Source organism: Babylonia areolata, chromosome 17 (genome assembly GCF_041734735.1).
Source record: "Babylonia areolata isolate BAREFJ2019XMU chromosome 17, ASM4173473v1, whole genome shotgun sequence".
NCBI classification, from domain to species: domain Eukaryota; kingdom Metazoa; phylum Mollusca; class Gastropoda; order Neogastropoda; family Buccinidae; genus Babylonia; species Babylonia areolata.
Window position 1 is genome coordinate 9,611,954 of NC_134892.1, and position 17,193 is coordinate 9,629,146.

Genomic DNA, 17,193 nt, shown 5'->3' on the forward strand with positions numbered 1-17,193 from the left:
GTGTGTGTGAGTGTGTGAATGTGTGTGTGTCTGTGTCTATGTGTGTGTTCTTTCTTTAATTTAACGTCTTTTCACTTTGAGTGACATTAGACGTGTCATATGTGTGTTTGTGTGTGTGAGTGTGTGTGTGTCTGTGTCTATGTGTGTGTTCTTTCTTTAATTTAACGTCTTTTCACTTTGAGTGATATTAGACGTGTCATGTGTGTGCATGTGTGTTTGTGTGTGTGAGTGTGCGTGTGAGTGTGTGTGTGTGTCTGTGAATGTGTGTGTGTCTGTGTCTATGTGTGTGTTCTTTCTTTAATTTAACGTCTTTTCACTTTGAGTGACATTAGACGTGTCATATGTGTGTTTGTGTGTGTGAGTGTGAGTGTGTGTGTGTGTGTCTGTGAATGTGTGTGTGTCTGTGTCTATGTGTGTGTTCTTTCTTTAATTTAACGTCTTTTCACTTTGAGTGACATTAGACGTGTCATATGTGTGTTTGTGTGTGTGAGTGTGCGTGTGAGTGTGTGTGTGTGTCTGTGAATGTGTGTGTGTCTGTGTCTATGTGTGTGTTCTTTCTTTAATTTAACGTCTTTTCACTTTGAGTGACATTAGACGTGTCATGTGTGTGCATGTGTGTTTGTGAGTGTGCGTGTGAGTGTGTGTGTGTGTCTGTGAATGTGTGTGTGTCTGTGTCTATGTGTGTGTTCTTTCTTTAACGTCTTTTCACTTTGAGTGACATTAGACGTGTCATGTGTGTATGTGTGTGTGTGTGTATAAGACTGTGGTAAGGGAATGGGGATTGAAGGGGGTATACAGAGAAAGGATAAACTAGAACAATGGAATAAACAATTCGTAAATATGTGTGTGTGTGTGCCATGGAAGCTGCGATACGTAGCCTAGAAATGAGTGTGTGGAGGAGGGGGGTAGAGGAGGTGCAGGGTAATGTGTGTGTGTGTGTGTTGGGGCTCATGTACGTTTATGTGTATTTGACTGTGCTTTCATATCTGTGAAACTGCATGTTTGGTGCATATCTGTTATGCATGTGTGGGTGTATGTGTGAATATGTGTCTTCATGTTTTACATTTATTTGCTTATTTATCATCATTGTTGTCTTATTTATTTATTTATTATTATTATTACTATGCCTTATTTATTTATTTATTATTATTACTAACTTTTTCATATTATAATTATTATTTATTTATTTATCTATTTATGTATTTATTTACTTATTTATGTACGCTTATCTATTATTTATTCACCTTTTTTTTTCTTTCTTTTTTTCTCAAGGCCTGACTAAGCGCGTTGGGCTACGCCGCTGGTCAGGCATCTGCTTGGCAGATGTGGTGTAGCGTATATGGATTTGTCCGAACGCAGTGACGCCTCCTTGAGCTACTGAAACTGAACTGTGTAACAGTAATTAACATCATAAACTACAATAGAAATTAAAACCGAACATCGGTAAGGTCGCATCATAGAAACACTCGTATTTGACAGTGTAACAGGGATTCAGCAAGTCAAATCAAAAGTTATTGGGTTGGAAATTATTTCTTTTATGTTTTGTTCTGAAATTTTCCTATGTTTACATGACTTTGGAAATAACCTGTTGATAATTTGACACCGAAACAAAATATGATTTCTTGTGATTTGTTTACCACATAACACAATAAACCGGATTGGTTCAATTGTCTCTCTGGATACTCCTTCCAGGGCACAGGGATGTGCGTGCGTGCGTGTGTGTGTGTGTGTGTGTGTGTGTGTGTGTGTGAGTTTGTGTGTCTGTGTGTGTGTGTGCGTGTGAGTGTGTGTATGTGTGTGAGTGTGTGTGTCTGTGTGTGTGTGAGTGTGTGTGTGTGTGCGCGCGCGCTTGTGTGTGTGTGTGTTGTGTGTGTGTGTGTGTGTGTGTGTGTTGTGTGTGTGTGAGTGTGTGTGTGTGTGAGTGTGTGTGTTGTGAGTGTGTGTGTGTGTGTGTGTGCGCGCGCGCTTGTGTGTATGTGTGGTGTGTGTGTGTGTTTTGTGTGTGTGTGTGTGTATGAGTGGAGTGATGGCCTACAGGTAACGCGTCCGCGTAGGAAGCGAGAGAATCTGAGCGCACTGGTTCGAATCATGGCACAGTCGCCAGTATTTCTCCACCTTCACTAGACCTTGAGTGGTGGTCTGGACGCTAGTCATTCAGATGAGAAGATAAATCGAGGTCCCGGCGTGTGCAGCATGCACTTAGCACACGTAAAAGAACCCACGGCAACAAAAGGGTTGTGCCTGGCAAAATTCTGTAGAAAATCCACTTCGACAGAAAAAAATAATAATTTAAATTTTTTTAAAACAACTGCAGGCAAGGGGAAAAAATGGGTGGCGCTGTCAGTGTAGCGACGCGCTCTCCCTGAGGAGAGCAGCCCGGATTTCAAACAGAGAAATCTGTTGTGACAAAAAAGAGTAATACAACAGAATGTGTCTGTGCGCAGTGTTGTTTGTTGTTGTTGTTTTTTTTCGGGGGGTTGTTGTTGTTGTTGGGTTGTTGTTCTTTGTACAGAGGGCACGTGGGGCGCGTGGAGCGAGTGGTGCCCGTGCGACTGTCAGAAGGGCGTGGTCTCCCGGAAGCGCACGTGCCGGACGCGGGGCCGCGAGGTGGCGCTCCGGCGCTGCAAGGAAGGCAGTGGGCGAGAGGAGAGACCCTGTGACGTCCGTAGCGAGACCACCTGCCCGCGTGCGTCCTGTTCTGTCCTGCCCTCTCACTGACCAGACTTAACGAGGGGGGGGAGGGGGGGGGGGGAGGGGGAGGGGGCAGAGAGGGTGGTGTGGGTGTGGGGGGGGGGAGGATAGGACCTTGATGAGGGAAGGGGGAAACTAACATGAAGCTCACATAAAGCTGTTGGGCCAACAGCAAAAGTGCGAGTTCTATGATCAGTGGTTTCTTCACTGTAATGGGAAGCCATTTACAGCTTAGTAGTCTTTTGTGAGGGACCATGACTCTCAAACTAGGAGGCAAGATTGCCACTGGCTCTTAGTGCTGCAGATGGGAAGTAATTTACAGTTTTGTCTTCAGTGAAGCCGGACTATGACTCAGAAAATAGGAGGCAAGATTGCCACTGGCTCTTAGTGCTGCAGCCTTGGGGGCTGGTTGGCCTTTGGGAACCATCCCAACGCTGACTGTCCTAAAACCCTTTTGGCCGAGAGAGTGGGGATGTAACTTGGGCAAGACACTCTCCACTATGATCAAACTGTGGCCCAGATAGGACAGCAGTTACCTCCTCTGCTGTTCAGGTGGTCATAGTCGGACACGACCGACCAAGGTTTAGCAGGCACATGGGTAATAATGGAAGAACTGTTCATTTGCACGTGTATATGTGTGTAAGAGAACACCGTATCACAAGCCATAACTATTAAATACCGATCTCTCTCTCTCTCTCTCTATGTATGCATGTTTGTATTCATTTATGTATGTTTGTGCACAATGCTCATACAAAACATACAACAAAAGTTACACATGCCACGAACAGATGAATTAGATTAAAGAGAGAGAGACAGAGAGAGAGAGAGAGAGAGAGGTAAGTACGTATCAGACAGGTAGAATGTTTGTTGTTGATGATAATGATGATATCGTAATTTCATCATCATTCCGTTTTTTCTTTTATTCATTCATTCATTTATTTATTTATTTTTCGTTTATGTCTTCATTTCTTTAAGTAATTTGTTTATCGATTTTCTCGCAGTCTGTATTACGGGGTGCGCGGACAAGGCGGACGGCACGTATCACTCGTGCTCCGGGTGTTCCTTCTACATCACGTGTCGCCACAAACAGGTGAGAGTCTCCTGGTCTCCAGAGGGGTTGGACTGCTGGGTCAGCGCTCACGCTTCCTCCTCCTTCCCTGCCTTTCTCTCTCTCTCTCTCTCTGCCCCTCTCTCTCTCCCTCTCTCCCTCTCTCACTCCCTCTCTCTGCCCGTATCCCTCATTCCCTCTCTCTCTCTCCCTCCCCACCCTCTCTCTCTGTTCTGTCCCTCCCTTTCTCACTCCCTCTCTCTGCCCCTATCCCTCACTCCCTCTCTCTCTGTTATGTCTCTCCCTTTCTCCCTCCCTCTCTCTGCCCCTATCCCTCACTCCCTCTCTCTGCCCCTATCCCTCACTCCCTCTCTCTGCCCCTATCCCTCCCTCCCTCTGTGTTATGTCTCTCCCTTTCTCACTCCCTCTCTCTGCCCCTATCCCTCCCTCCCTCTCTGTTATGTCTCTCCCTTTCTCCCTCCCTCTCTCTGCCCCTATCCCTCACTCCCTCTCTCTGCCCCTATCCCTCCCTCCCTCTATGTTATGTCTCTCCCTTTCTCACTCCCTCTCTCTGCCCCTATCCCTCCCTCTCTCTCTCTCTGTCCCTCCCCCCCCTCTCTCTCTCTCTCCCTGTCCCATCCTCTCTCTGTGTTATGTCTCTCCCTTTCTCACTCCCTCTCTCTGCCCCTATCCCTCACTCCCTCTCTCTCTGTCCCTCCCTCTCTCTCTCTGCCCCTATCCCTCACTCGCTCTCACTCTGTCCCTCCCTCTCTCTCTCTGTGCCCTTCTCCCTCTCTGTCCCTCCCTCCCTCTCTCTCTGCCCCTCTCCCTCTCTGTCCCTCCCTCCCTCTCTCTCTCTGCCCTTCTCCCTCCCTCACTCCCTCTGTCCATCCCTCTCTCTGTGTCCCTCCCTCTCTCTCTCTCTCTGTCCCTCCCTTTCACACTCCCCCCTCTCTCTCTGCCCCTCTCCCTCTCTCTCTCTGTGTCCCTCCCTCCCTCTCTGTTCTGTCCCCCCCCTTCCTCAATCCTCTCTGACCCCCCCCCCTCTCCCTTACTGTCCCACCACACCCCATCAGAATGACTGTCTAGTCCTCTTCACTTGTCTTTCATGATGATGATGATGATGATGATAAGAGTAATTAATGACGATGATGATGCTTATGATGGTTTTCACACAGAGGAACCCCTCTTGACAAAGGATAACACAATAAAGGGAAGAGAGAAAGGAAATAGGAAGGAAGAAAGGAAGGAAGAAGAAAGAAAAAAGGAAGGAAGAAAGGAAGGAAGAAAAAAGAAAGGAAGGAAAAAAGAAAGAAAGGAAGAAAGAAAAAAGGAAGGAAGAAAAAAAGAAAGGAAGGAAGGAAGAAAGGAAGGAAGAAAGAAAGAAAGAAAGAAAAAGAAAGAAAAAGGCTATCATATCAGAGCATAAATGCGAGATCTGTTTTGATTCTTAAAGAAAGTCAAGGAGAGGAGTTGGAAAATCCAAAACATAGTGTTCCTTAAAAAAGAGAGAGAGAAAAAAAGATACCGCAATAGAGGAGTTGGAAAATCCAAAACATAGTGTTCCTTAAAAAAGAGAAGAAAAAAAAAAGAATAACACAATACAAAACAATAGAATGCAATACAACACAATACAATGCAGTACAATACAATGCAGTACAATACAACACAATACAATGCAATACAATACAACACAATACAATGCAGTACAATACAATGCAGTACAATACAACACAATACAATGCAGTACAGTACAATACAACACAATGCAGTACAATACAACACAACACAATGCAGTACAATACAACACAATACAATGCAGTACAATACAACACAATACAATGCAGTACAGTACAATACAATACAATGCAATACAATACAACACAATACAATGCAGTACAATACAATGCAGTACAATACAACACAATACAATACAATACAATACAACACAACACAGTGCAATACAATACAACACAATACAATGCAGTACAATACAACACAATACAATGCAATACAATACAACACAACACAATGCAGTACAGTACAACATTGCCACGGGAAACGATACCATAAAACAATACGATACGACCCAATAATGATGGCAGTATTGTTATTATCAGTGACAGTAATGTTGTTATTATCTATGTTATTGCCATCATCACCATCAGTGGTAGTAGTAGTAGCAGCAGCAGCAGCTAATCATCATCCTTATCATCCCCACCAACATCATCCTCACTACATCATCATCATCACCATTATAAAGAATAATAATAATTATTATTATTATTACTGTTGTCACTATTATTTGTAGTAGTAGAAGTATCGTCATTATTATTGTTGTTGACTCACTTGTGTAAACAAAGTGAGTCTATGTTTTAACCCGGTGTTCGGTTGTCTGTGTCTGTGTGTCTGTGTGTCCGTGGTAAACTTTAACATTGACATTTTCTCTGCAAATACTTGATCAGTTGACACCAAATTACGCATAAAAATAGGAAAAATTCAGTTCTTTCCAGTCATCTTGTTTAAAACAATATTGCACGTCTGGGATGGGCACAAAAAAATAAATAATGAAGCCTAATTATATGCAAACTGCATTTACTGTTATATTTTTTTGTATTCTCTAAACTTGGCACTTTGATCTGATATTCTGACCCAACAACAAGAGCAGTCATTATTATCATTTTTTGTTCAAACAGGAACTTCTTTTGCTAAGCATGGAAGTTTTATTTATTTGCAAACGTTTTGGTGCAGTTAGTAAAAAAGGGAAATTACTCTGTAATTAATGCTAGGGGACTTAATTTGCTTTAAACTGATCTTTCTCATCTTAAACATTACATTTTGAAATTATACTCAATTCATGAAAAGCTTGTGTGTTTTACTCTCAGTCACAAGTAAGTCTTGAAGGCCTTGCGGCTCTCTTGTTTTTATTATGATGATGATTATTATTAATATGATGATGTGGGGTGCTGGCCTGGAGGTAATGCGTCCGCCTAGGAAGCGAGAGAATCTGAGCGCTGTGGTTTGAAGCACGCCGGCAGTCGCTGGTATGTTCTCCCCCCTCCACTAGACCTTGAGTGGTGGTCTGGACGCTAGTCATTCGGATGAGACGCTAAACCGAGGTCCCGTGTGCAACATGCATTCAGCGCACGTAAATGAACCCACGGCCACAAAAGGGTTTGTCCCTGGCAATAATTCTGTAGAAAAGTCCACTTCGAATGGAAAACAAATAAAATTGCAGGCAGGGTTTTTTGGGGGTTTTTTTCGCTGTCAGTGTAGCGACGCGCTCTCGATAGGGAGAAGAGCAGCCCGAATTCTACACAGAGAAATCTGTTGTGATAAAAAGAGTAATACAAATACAAATATAAATGATGACGGTGATGATGATGAGTATCATTACCCTTCCTTCCTTCCATCCCTCCCTTCCCCTCCCCTCCCCTCCCCTCCTGCCTCCCTCCCTTCCCTCCCACCTTGCAGCCGACCCTGCGTCGCTGTGAGGGCAGCAAACAGTGGGACGCCTACACCAGAAGGTGTGCCAGCCCGCCGTCCAAGTCCTGCTCTCTCCAGAGGCCCGTGACGTCATGTTCGGAGGCGGGCAAGGACGGCGCCTTTCACGTGCGCGGCGACGGCAGCTGTCAGCGATACGTGCTGTGCACGTGAGTTACCTGTGGGAATGGAATGCGATTTTTTAATTTATTTTATTTTATTTTATTTTATTTGTAAGTGTTCAGTGTTGACAATTGTTGGGTTTTTTTGTTGTTGTTTTTTTGTTTTGTTGTTGTTGTTTTTTCAGCAGTCCATTGCTAATATGCGATTAAAACTTTTCGTGGTTGTTGTTGAATTGCCCTGGTTGTTAGATGTTGTTGTTAGTTTGTTTCAGTGATAAACTTTCCTGTGCGTTTATTTGTTTTCAATTTTCTTTTTTTTAAAGTTATTTTATTTTATATATTCGTTTACCTATAGCCCAGTCTATCTATCTATCTATCTATCTATCTATCTATCTGCAATAGCTGAGTCTATCTATCTATCTATCTATCTGTATATCTGTACATGCAATAGCCGAGTGGTTAAAGCGTTGGACCTTAAATCTGAGGGTCCCGGGTTTGAATCTTGGTCAGGGATGCCAGGTGGGTAAAGGGTGGAGATTTTTTTCCGATCTCCCAGGTCAACATGTGTGCAGACATGCTAGTGCCTGAACACCCCTCATGTGTATACGCAACGCAGAAGACCTAATACGCACGTTAAAGATCCTGTAAATCCATGTCAAGGTTCGGTGAGTTGCGGAAACAAGAACATACCCAGCATGCGCTGCCCTGAAAACGGAGTATGGCTGCCTACAACTCAGTACACGAGCGAACTTGAAATAGGAGAATCGGGATCAACCGTTTACTGGTAGGTGAATCGGGTATGGGCGAAACTGGAATAGGTCAGTCGGGAATAGGCGAACCATGATGACACCATCCTGACATGAAACCGTGTTCCTGTCGCAGGCAACAGTCCTTCCCTGAACGTACTCGTCTGCAGCAGTCACTGATTGTTTATCTATCTATCTATCTATCTATCTATCTATCTGTCTGTCTGTCGGTTGTCTGCCTATCTATCTATCTATCTATCTATCTGTCTGTCGGTTGTCTGCCTATCTATCTATCTATCTATCTGTCCGTCTGTCGGTCTCTCTGTTGTCTGCCTATCTATCTATCTGTCTGTCGGTTGTCTGCCTATCTATCTATCTATCTATCTGTCTGTCTGTCGGTTGTCTGCCTATCTATCTATCTATCTGTCTGTCTGTCGGTTGTCTGCCTATCTATCTATCTATCTGTCTGTCTGTCGGTTGTCTGCCTATCTATCTATCTATCTGTCTGTCTGTCTGTTGTCTGCCTATCTATCTATCTATCTATCTGTCTGTCGGTCGGTCTGTCTGTCTGTTGTCTGCCTATCTATCTATCTATCTGTCTGTCTGTTGTCTGCCTATCTATCTATCTATCTGTCTGTCGGTTGTCTGCCTATCTATCTATCTATCTGTCTGTCGGTTGTCTGCCTATCTATCTATCTGTCTATCTATCAGTCATGGGCTACGAGTCCTACGTTCGTTCGTATGCACCAGTGGGCTTTTACGTGTATGACTGTTTGTACCCTCGCTATGTAGGCAGCCATACTCCGTTTTCGGAGAGGGGTGGGTGGGTGGTTGAGTATGTTGATGATGATGGTGATTATTATTATTGTAATATTATCACTATCACTGTTACCATCACCACCATCGCCATCATCATATATCACCACCAGCAACACCACCATCATTACCATCATTATCACCATCATCACCACCACCAACTTCAACACCACCACCACCATCATCATCATTAATTACACCAATATTATCACCACCACTATCATCGCCATCACCACCATCACATTCATCATCACTATCATCATCACCATCACCATCACCATCATCATCATCAGTATCATCATATCGTCATCACCATCACCACAAAGGATCATCACTATCATCACCACCACCATCATTAATCATCACTGTCATCATCACTATCCATCTGGTACCATCATCATCACCACCACCATCATCACTATCCATCACCATCATAATCATCACCATCTTCACCATCACCACCACGATCATCATCATCATCCTCATCACCATCATCATCGTCATCATCATCACCACCACCACCATCATCATCACATTCATCATCACCATCCATCACCATCATCACTACCATCACCATCACCACCACAATCATCATCATCACTATCCATCACCATCATCATCATCACCATCATCATCGTCATCATCATCACCACCACCACCACCATCATCATCATCATCATCACCACCACCACCACCACCATCATCATCACATTCATCATGACCATCCATCACCGTCATCACTACCACCACCACAATCATCATCATCACTATTCATCACCATCATCATCATCACCATCTCCTTATCATCATCATCACCACCACCATCATCACCATCATCGTCATCATCATCACCACCACCACCACCACCGCCATCATCATCATCACCATCACCACCCTCCTCCTCCTTCTGATCATCATCATAACCACCATCACCACCCTCCTCCTCCTCCTTAGCATCATCATCACCCCCATCATCATCATCACCCTCACCATCATCACCGCCATTCACCGGCCTGCTGTGTGCCACCAGGGAGGGGCGTGCCCTGTGGCAGACCTGCGGGCCGGGACTGGAGTTCAACGCCCACACCCAGAGATGCGAGGCGGGGCTGTCTCCGACGTGTGTCCGCCGGGCCACCAACCCCGTGATCCTGCAGCAGATGCTCCGTCTTCCTCAGTGAGTGTGTGTGTGGGTGTGTGATGGGGGTTTGGGGGGGAGGGGGTGCCGTGGGGGGAAGGTCACGGGGGGGAGGGGTGGGGGTTGAGGGTGTGTGTGTGTGTGAGGGAGGGTGGCGATTTTCTTGGGTATTGTGGTGTGTTGGAGACTGGGACGTGGAGGATGGGTGTGTGGGTTCGTTGGGGTGAGGATTGGGTGGGTGGGGGGGGGGGTAGGTTGGGGGTAGGGTGGTGGTGGGCGGGTTTTGGTTGAAGTTTGAAGGGGGGTTAGTTTATAGTGTGTGTGTGTGTTCTTTCTTTAGATTAACATCTTTTCACTTTTTCAGTGATGATTGATGCTGATGATGTGGGATGCATCACAAGGGATAGTGATGATGATGGTGATGAAGATTACGACGACTGACGACAATAATTGATGATGGTGATGATGTGGGGTTTATCATCAGGGATAGTGATTATAATGATGATGATGATGACGACGATGATTGGTGATGATTGATGATTTGTGGTGTGTCACCAGGGATAGTGATGATGATGATGATAATAACGACGACCATTGATGATGATTGATGATGATGATGTGGTGTTTATCATCAGGGATAGTGATTATAATGTTGATGATGGTGATGGTGATGATGACGACGACGACGACCATTGATGATGATTGATGGTGATGGTTTGTGGTGTTTATCACCAGGGATAGTGATGATGATAATGATTATGATTATGACGACGACGGCCATTGATGATGATTGATGATGACGATGTGGGACATCTTAGGGACAGCCCCCACAATGTAGCAGAGGAAGAAGGGAAGCAGCCTGGTGAAGTAGAGAGCGAGGATAGAGAGTTCAAAGCAGAGAGGAGGACAGATATTGTGATCACGGAAAGGTGTGTGTGTGTGCTTCAGTGTGTGTGTGTGTGTGTGTGTGTGTGTGTCTGTGTCTGTGTGATGTTGGTGTGGTATAGTGTGGTGTGTGTGGTGTGATGTTTTATGGTTAGTGTGTGGGGGGAGGGAGGGGTTGTGCGTGCGTGTATGTGTGTGTGTGTGTGTGATGTTGGTGTGGTGTGATGTTTTATGGTTAGTGTGTGTTTTAGTGTGTGTGTGTGTGTGTGTGTGTGTGTGTGTTGTGTCTGTGTGATGTTGGTGTGGTGTGGTGTGTGTGGTGTGATGATTTATGGTTAGTGTGTGTTTTAGTGTTGGGGGGGGGAGGGAGGGGTTGTGCGTGCGTGTATGTGTGTGTGTGTGTGTGTGATGTTGGTGTGGTGTGATGTTTTATGGTCAGTGTGTGTTTTAGTGTGTGTGTGTGTGTGTGTGTGTCTGTGTGTTGTGTCTGTGTGTCGTGTCTGTGTGATGTTGGTGTGGTATGGTGTGGTGTGGTGTGTGTGGTGTGATGTTTTATGGTTTGTGTGTGTTTTAGTGTGTAGTGGGGGAGGGAGGGGTTGTGCGTGCGTGTATGTGTGTGTGTGTGTGTGTGTGTGTGTGATGTTGTTGTGGTGTGGTGTGGTGTGATGCTTTATGGTTAGTGTGTGTTTTAGTGTGTGTGTGTGTCTGTGTGTTGTGTCTGTGTGATGTTGGTGTGGTGTGGTGTGATGTGGTGTGATGTTTTATGGTTAGTGTCTGTTTTAGTGTGTGTGTGGGAGGGGGAGGGGGGGGCAGAGGGGGGTGTAACTCGGTCAGCAACGTCATTTCATCTGGCAAAAAATCAGTCGCTAAAAGGTATATGGAAAGTGTCAGTTATAACTGAGCAAAACAGTCCCCCCCCCCACTCTCACTCTCTCACTCTGTGTGTGTGTGTGTGTGTGTGTGTGTGTGTGTGTGTGTGATGATGATGATGATGATGATGATAGTAGCAGTAATAATTTAGGTAGTGTTTTCATTCAACGTCATTTCAGGCACAGTAATATCAGACGGGGTGTGACTCTGTGTGTGTGTCTGTGTGTGTGCGCGCGCGTGCGTGCGTGCTTGCATGCATGCATGCGTGCGTGTGTGTGTGTGTGTGCGCGCTAGCAGAGTAACTCTGCAATGATTAGAAAGCAGATGGGTTTCATTCAGTTCCATGTTGCCCTGTCTTGCACGACATAAGAGCAACGCGCATACCACACACATCGTATACACCCTCCAACTCTGGCGTTACTCATCTGCAGGGGGCTTCAACGAGCGATTCGAATTGAGTGCGTCTGTATAACTGAGGTGATCAGGCTGCCAGCAGTTCGTGTGTCTAAATGACATCGAACTTTAGTTTGCCGATGACATGACTGGGTACTCATGTTGTATGTACTGCTTTGTATTGTATTGTATTGTATTGCTTTGTATTGTATTGTATCGTATTGTATTCATAGTGCTGTGTTGTATTGAAAATGTTTTGATCTGTTTAATCAGAGCGAACAGGTTGAGAGTAATCATTGTGTCTTAAAACATAGAACTTTGTTGATATAACTGGATGCTATTGTGTTGTATTGTATTGTATTGTATTGTATTGTATTGATTGTATTGTATTGTATTGTGGTTCCCAAAAACCAGTTAGCGCCCCTCCCCAACACACACACACACACACACACACACACACACACACACACACACACACACACACCTCCCCCCAGGCTGCAGCACTAAGAGCCAGTGCAATCTTGCGTCCTAATTTCAGAGTCAAAGTCTTTCACAAAAGACTAAGCTGTAAATACAGACAGACAGACAGACAGGTGTGCATACCTTCCTATCTACATACCTACTTACCTACCTGTGAATAAACCCTGTGTGCAGGGCGCTGATGGGCCCCGAGGGAGGGAACACCTCCAGCACCCTACCTACCCTACCCTACCCACCTAGATACCTGCCCTACCCTCCTACCTACCAACCTACCTACCCTAGCCACTTACCTACCTACATACCCACCCTACCCTCTTACCTACCAACCTACCCTACCCTACTCACCTACATACCTACCCTACGGTCCTACCTACCAACCTACCTACCCTACCCACTTACCTACCTACATACCCACCCTACATACCTATCCTACCCTAACATACCTACTTACACTAACCTACCTACCTTCCTATCTGAACACCCTACCCTAACCTACCTACCTACCCTAACCTATCTACCTACCTACTCTACCCTACCCTACCTACATCGATCTGCCCTATCGTATCCCTACCCTACGCTAATCTACCTGCCTATCCCAATCAACCTACCTACCCCAACCTACCAACCCTAACTTATCTACCCTACTCTACCTACCTACCCTAATCTACTTACCCTAACCTGTCTACCTACCTACCCTTCCCTACCCTACCGTAACCTACCTACCTTCCTACCTGCCCATCCTACCCTAACTTACCTACCTACCCTAACCAATCTACCTACCAACCCAATCTACCTGGCTTCCCTACTCTACCTACCTACCTACCTGATCACCCTACCCTTACTTACCTACCCGTGAATGAACCCTGTGTGCAGGGTGCTGATGGACCCCGAGGGAGGGAACACCTCCAGCAGGTCCCGGCATCAGGAGAAGAAGGAGAGTGAATGGAAGTGGGGCAGGATGCAAGGCGACGCGGGCATACCCCAGAGGGACGCACCCCTTCTCTCCACCGGCACCCCAGACAACACGGACAACGCCACCCGGAACCCGAACAACACCCAGAACCACCCGCCCCGCAAAGCGCACGGAGGAGGCGGAGCAGGAGAAGAAGCAGGAGGAGGAGGAGCAGGGGAAGATCACGCCTCGGCCGAAGACCCCCGCGAACCTTCTGGCATCAGCGATTCGAACGAAGGAAGAAGTAAAGACCAGCTGGAGCCGGGGCGGGACTTGAACCCGAACCCGAAGCGGAAGAGCCCCCCAGCCCGGACCGGCAAAGCCACGATGGCCCAGCTCCGTTCTCGTCAGACCAAAGTCAAGCTCCGTCACGGCGGGAAACGCCACCATGGCAAAGACATGGTGATGCTGGAAGCTGCTGCGATGGGCCGCGGAGGAGAAGGTAGAAGAGGAGGAGATGGAGGAAGAGGAGGACAAAATGCAGGAGGAGGAAGAGGAGGAATTGCAGGAGGAAGAGGAGATGGAGAAGGAGGAGGAAAAAGAGGAGGAACAGGACCCGCCTTCCCTTGCCACGCGACCTGCCAGGGACTGCGAAGGGGCCGCAAGTACCCGTCCTGCCAAGGGTGCCGCTTCTACCTGGTGTGCCCCCGGGCAGAGGCAGGTGCAGGAGGGCCCGGGACAGAGGCCGTGGGCGACACCATCCGGCGCTGCCACGGGGGCAGGCTGTGGGACGCCAGGGCCCAACGCTGCAAGAGAACCTCCAGCACGTGCTCACCGGATGGCAGCAGCAGCAGCAGCAACCACGTACCCCTGGCGGAGCCCCGGGAGAAGCAGCAGCAGCAAGAGAAGAAGGAGAAGAAGGAGGATCGGCAGAAGGAGCAGGAGGGAGAGCAGCAGCAGCAGAAGGAGGAGCAAGAAGAGCAGGAGAAGCAGGGGGCGGGGTCTTCTCCTGAGCGGAGGAGGCATAGGGGAGCGGCTCCGACGCCGACGCCTTCGGCGACTCGCACCTCCAAGCCCAGTATTCTCGATCTCACAGTCAATGGAGAATGATGAGTTTCCTCTTGCAACTTTTTAAAAAATATTTCTTTATGTTGGGGGGGGTGGGGGGGGGGAGGTTCTCTGCATCATTTTTCCCTTCCTTTTTTAAATCTATTTTTATGTATATATTTTTTGGTCTTCAATTGATTTGGTTGTTTGCTTTTCTTTCCTTTTTTTCCTTTGTCTTTTTTTTAAATTAATTCCCTCTCGCTTTCTCCTACTCTTCGATCAGTCGATGAAAAAATGGACACACTTGTTTTTCTTTCCTTGATCTTTTTCTTCGAGTTCTTCAGAAAAAGATGACTCAAGTGGGGTTTTCTCCCCCTTTTTCTTCAACATTTTTTTCTTTCAGACAAAGGTTTAGGTATTATAGTATTGTATACTGGGAAGTTTCAACAGTATATTGTTCTGAACATCAATCGTTCCACATCAAAAATCAACGTGGGTAGAACAGTAGATATTCATTCGAACATTGTTCTCCGTGATATCAAATAACGTCCACTTTACAATGAAATTTTGATAATGGCAGAATTTACAAATATCCGTTTACATCAAAATAATGTAGGCAGAAAATGTGCATTCATTCACACATTGATTCCGTCTGATATTATGATACTCTGTTCACATCATAGTCAGAACAACAGGTGTTCATTCACACATCGATTTCAATGCTTAGTTTACGATAACATACCAATGATTATTCATTCACGCCCTGATTCTTCATGATACAGATCTTAATCTTGTACAGTGTATATGTAGGGTGCCCATTTCTGCACACATTTTTTTGAATTCCATAGATATTTCAAAATTGTCTTTTTTTTATATCATAATTATCTTCCTCCCTCAAAAATCATTTGTTAACAATTTTTAGATGATTGACATTTCATTTCAAGGTGACAAGATAGTGCGTTCATGTTACAATTGTCCGTATCTTCCATTTTTTACAGCAAAATATCAAAGAACCATATAAACAAAATCAGATGAACGAATTTATCCTTTGATTTCGTTTACTAATACTTGCTCTCCCTCTTTTTCATTCTTTTTTTCCATGTGGAGAGTGGTTGTGCTATTGCGAACCAGTTCTGTTTTGTTTTGTTTTTTGTCGTTACTGAATACTTCATCAGTTATTATGCTAAATTAATCAGTGTGCGTGATTGACTTTGTCTCTCTGGAAAACTTATCAGGAATAACTTCCATGTTTTTATCTTTATCATAAGTTGTTTTAATCCAAACATTTGTTTGACTTGTCAATGAAACGTGCATTCCAGCAGGGTTTTTTTTTCTCTCTTTTGCATTCCATTTTCATTTTCTTTTATTCAGAAACATGCTTGTGTGAAGTAATTCTTCATCACAATTACTGCTCAGTAGTATTAGAATGTGCTCACTAACGGTGTGAGAGAGAGAGAGAGAGAGAGAGAGAGAGAGAGAGAGGGTACAGTTTTAACAGCGACATAATTATGCGTGTGTGGATGTCTGTTTAGAATAAGAATTTATGCGAATTAGCATGGTGGAAACTATATATATATATATATAGAGAGATAGAGAGAGAGAGAGAGAGAGAGAGAGAGAGATGATGATGGTGATGATGTATTCACATAGACCATGGCCCCTTATGAAGGGTTATGTGAACATAATGTAATGGAAACACCATAATGCAACATATATGGAAAATATAACATCACTTCCAAACGTAAACTAGCCTAACTATGAAACATAATGCAGAAAAAATCAGTATTCTCATGAACTAATGGTTTCTCGGAATTTGAAATCTTTATATAGATTCAAAGCAGAGTGAGAGGGAGAGAGAGAGATTATGTTTGGAATGGTCAGAATATTTACTGTATATGGCCATTTTTGTAGCTGAACAGTTGGAATATGATGTCTTGGTTGTTATCCATCGAAAAGACCTTCACATGAATGCGTATGTGACTCAGCATCTTGTTCTGTTTCTAATTATGAAACATATCGTTTGTTTTGTGCGTGTGTGTGTGTGTGTGTGTTCGCCCCTCCCCCCTCTCCCCCCACCAATTTCAGAGGATCCAGGGTTTTGTAAGACATAATACACATACATAAATACATACACACAGAGATATATATTCATATGTATAGTACACACAAGATTCATTGCTTGTTACATATGAAGTTGTATTTCGCTGGTTTCTTTCAATCATGAATAAAATTAATAGTTACAAAATTTACGCCTTTTAACAAATGTTTCATTTGGAAAGTTCGTGTGGTAAACATGTGGATTTATATATACCAAGTCCAACATTCATGAGCAAACAGTAATCACATTCAAAAGAAAGCTGCTAAAAAAAAGAGAAAATGTTCGAAGTTCAGGGATCAACACACAAACACACGCACGCACGCAATCACACGCACACACACAAACACACACATGCACGCATGCGCACACACGCACACGCTCACAACGCACGCACGCACACACACACACACACACACACACACACACACACACACACACATCAAAAGCAGATATATTCAGTTCATGGCCAACTCTTAGAAAACATTTC

General features: G+C 44.9%; 1 protein-coding gene across 3 annotated transcripts in view; it reads left to right on the forward strand.

The window, feature by feature from the left end:
• The window catches only part of LOC143291640 (uncharacterized), a 70,658-nt gene extending 53,825 nt beyond the window's left edge, over nucleotides 1–16,833 (forward strand). For 2 of the 3 annotated variants that reach the window (XM_076601613.1, XM_076601611.1), the window contains 6 exons: nucleotides 2,513–2,686; nucleotides 3,693–3,781; nucleotides 7,214–7,392; nucleotides 9,937–10,080; nucleotides 10,860–10,970; nucleotides 13,543–16,833. In XM_076601613.1, coding sequence (XP_076457728.1) covers nucleotides 2,513–2,686; nucleotides 3,693–3,781; nucleotides 7,214–7,392; nucleotides 9,937–10,080; nucleotides 10,860–10,970; nucleotides 13,543–14,671 — 1,826 coding nt within the window. In that variant the 3' untranslated portion in view covers nucleotides 14,672–16,833. The remainder of the gene's footprint in view (nucleotides 1–2,512; nucleotides 2,687–3,692; nucleotides 3,782–7,213; nucleotides 7,393–9,936; nucleotides 10,081–10,859; nucleotides 10,971–13,542) is intronic. The other variant, XM_076601612.1, reaches the window with a different exon arrangement.
• Nucleotides 16,834–17,193: the final 360 nt, after the last annotated feature.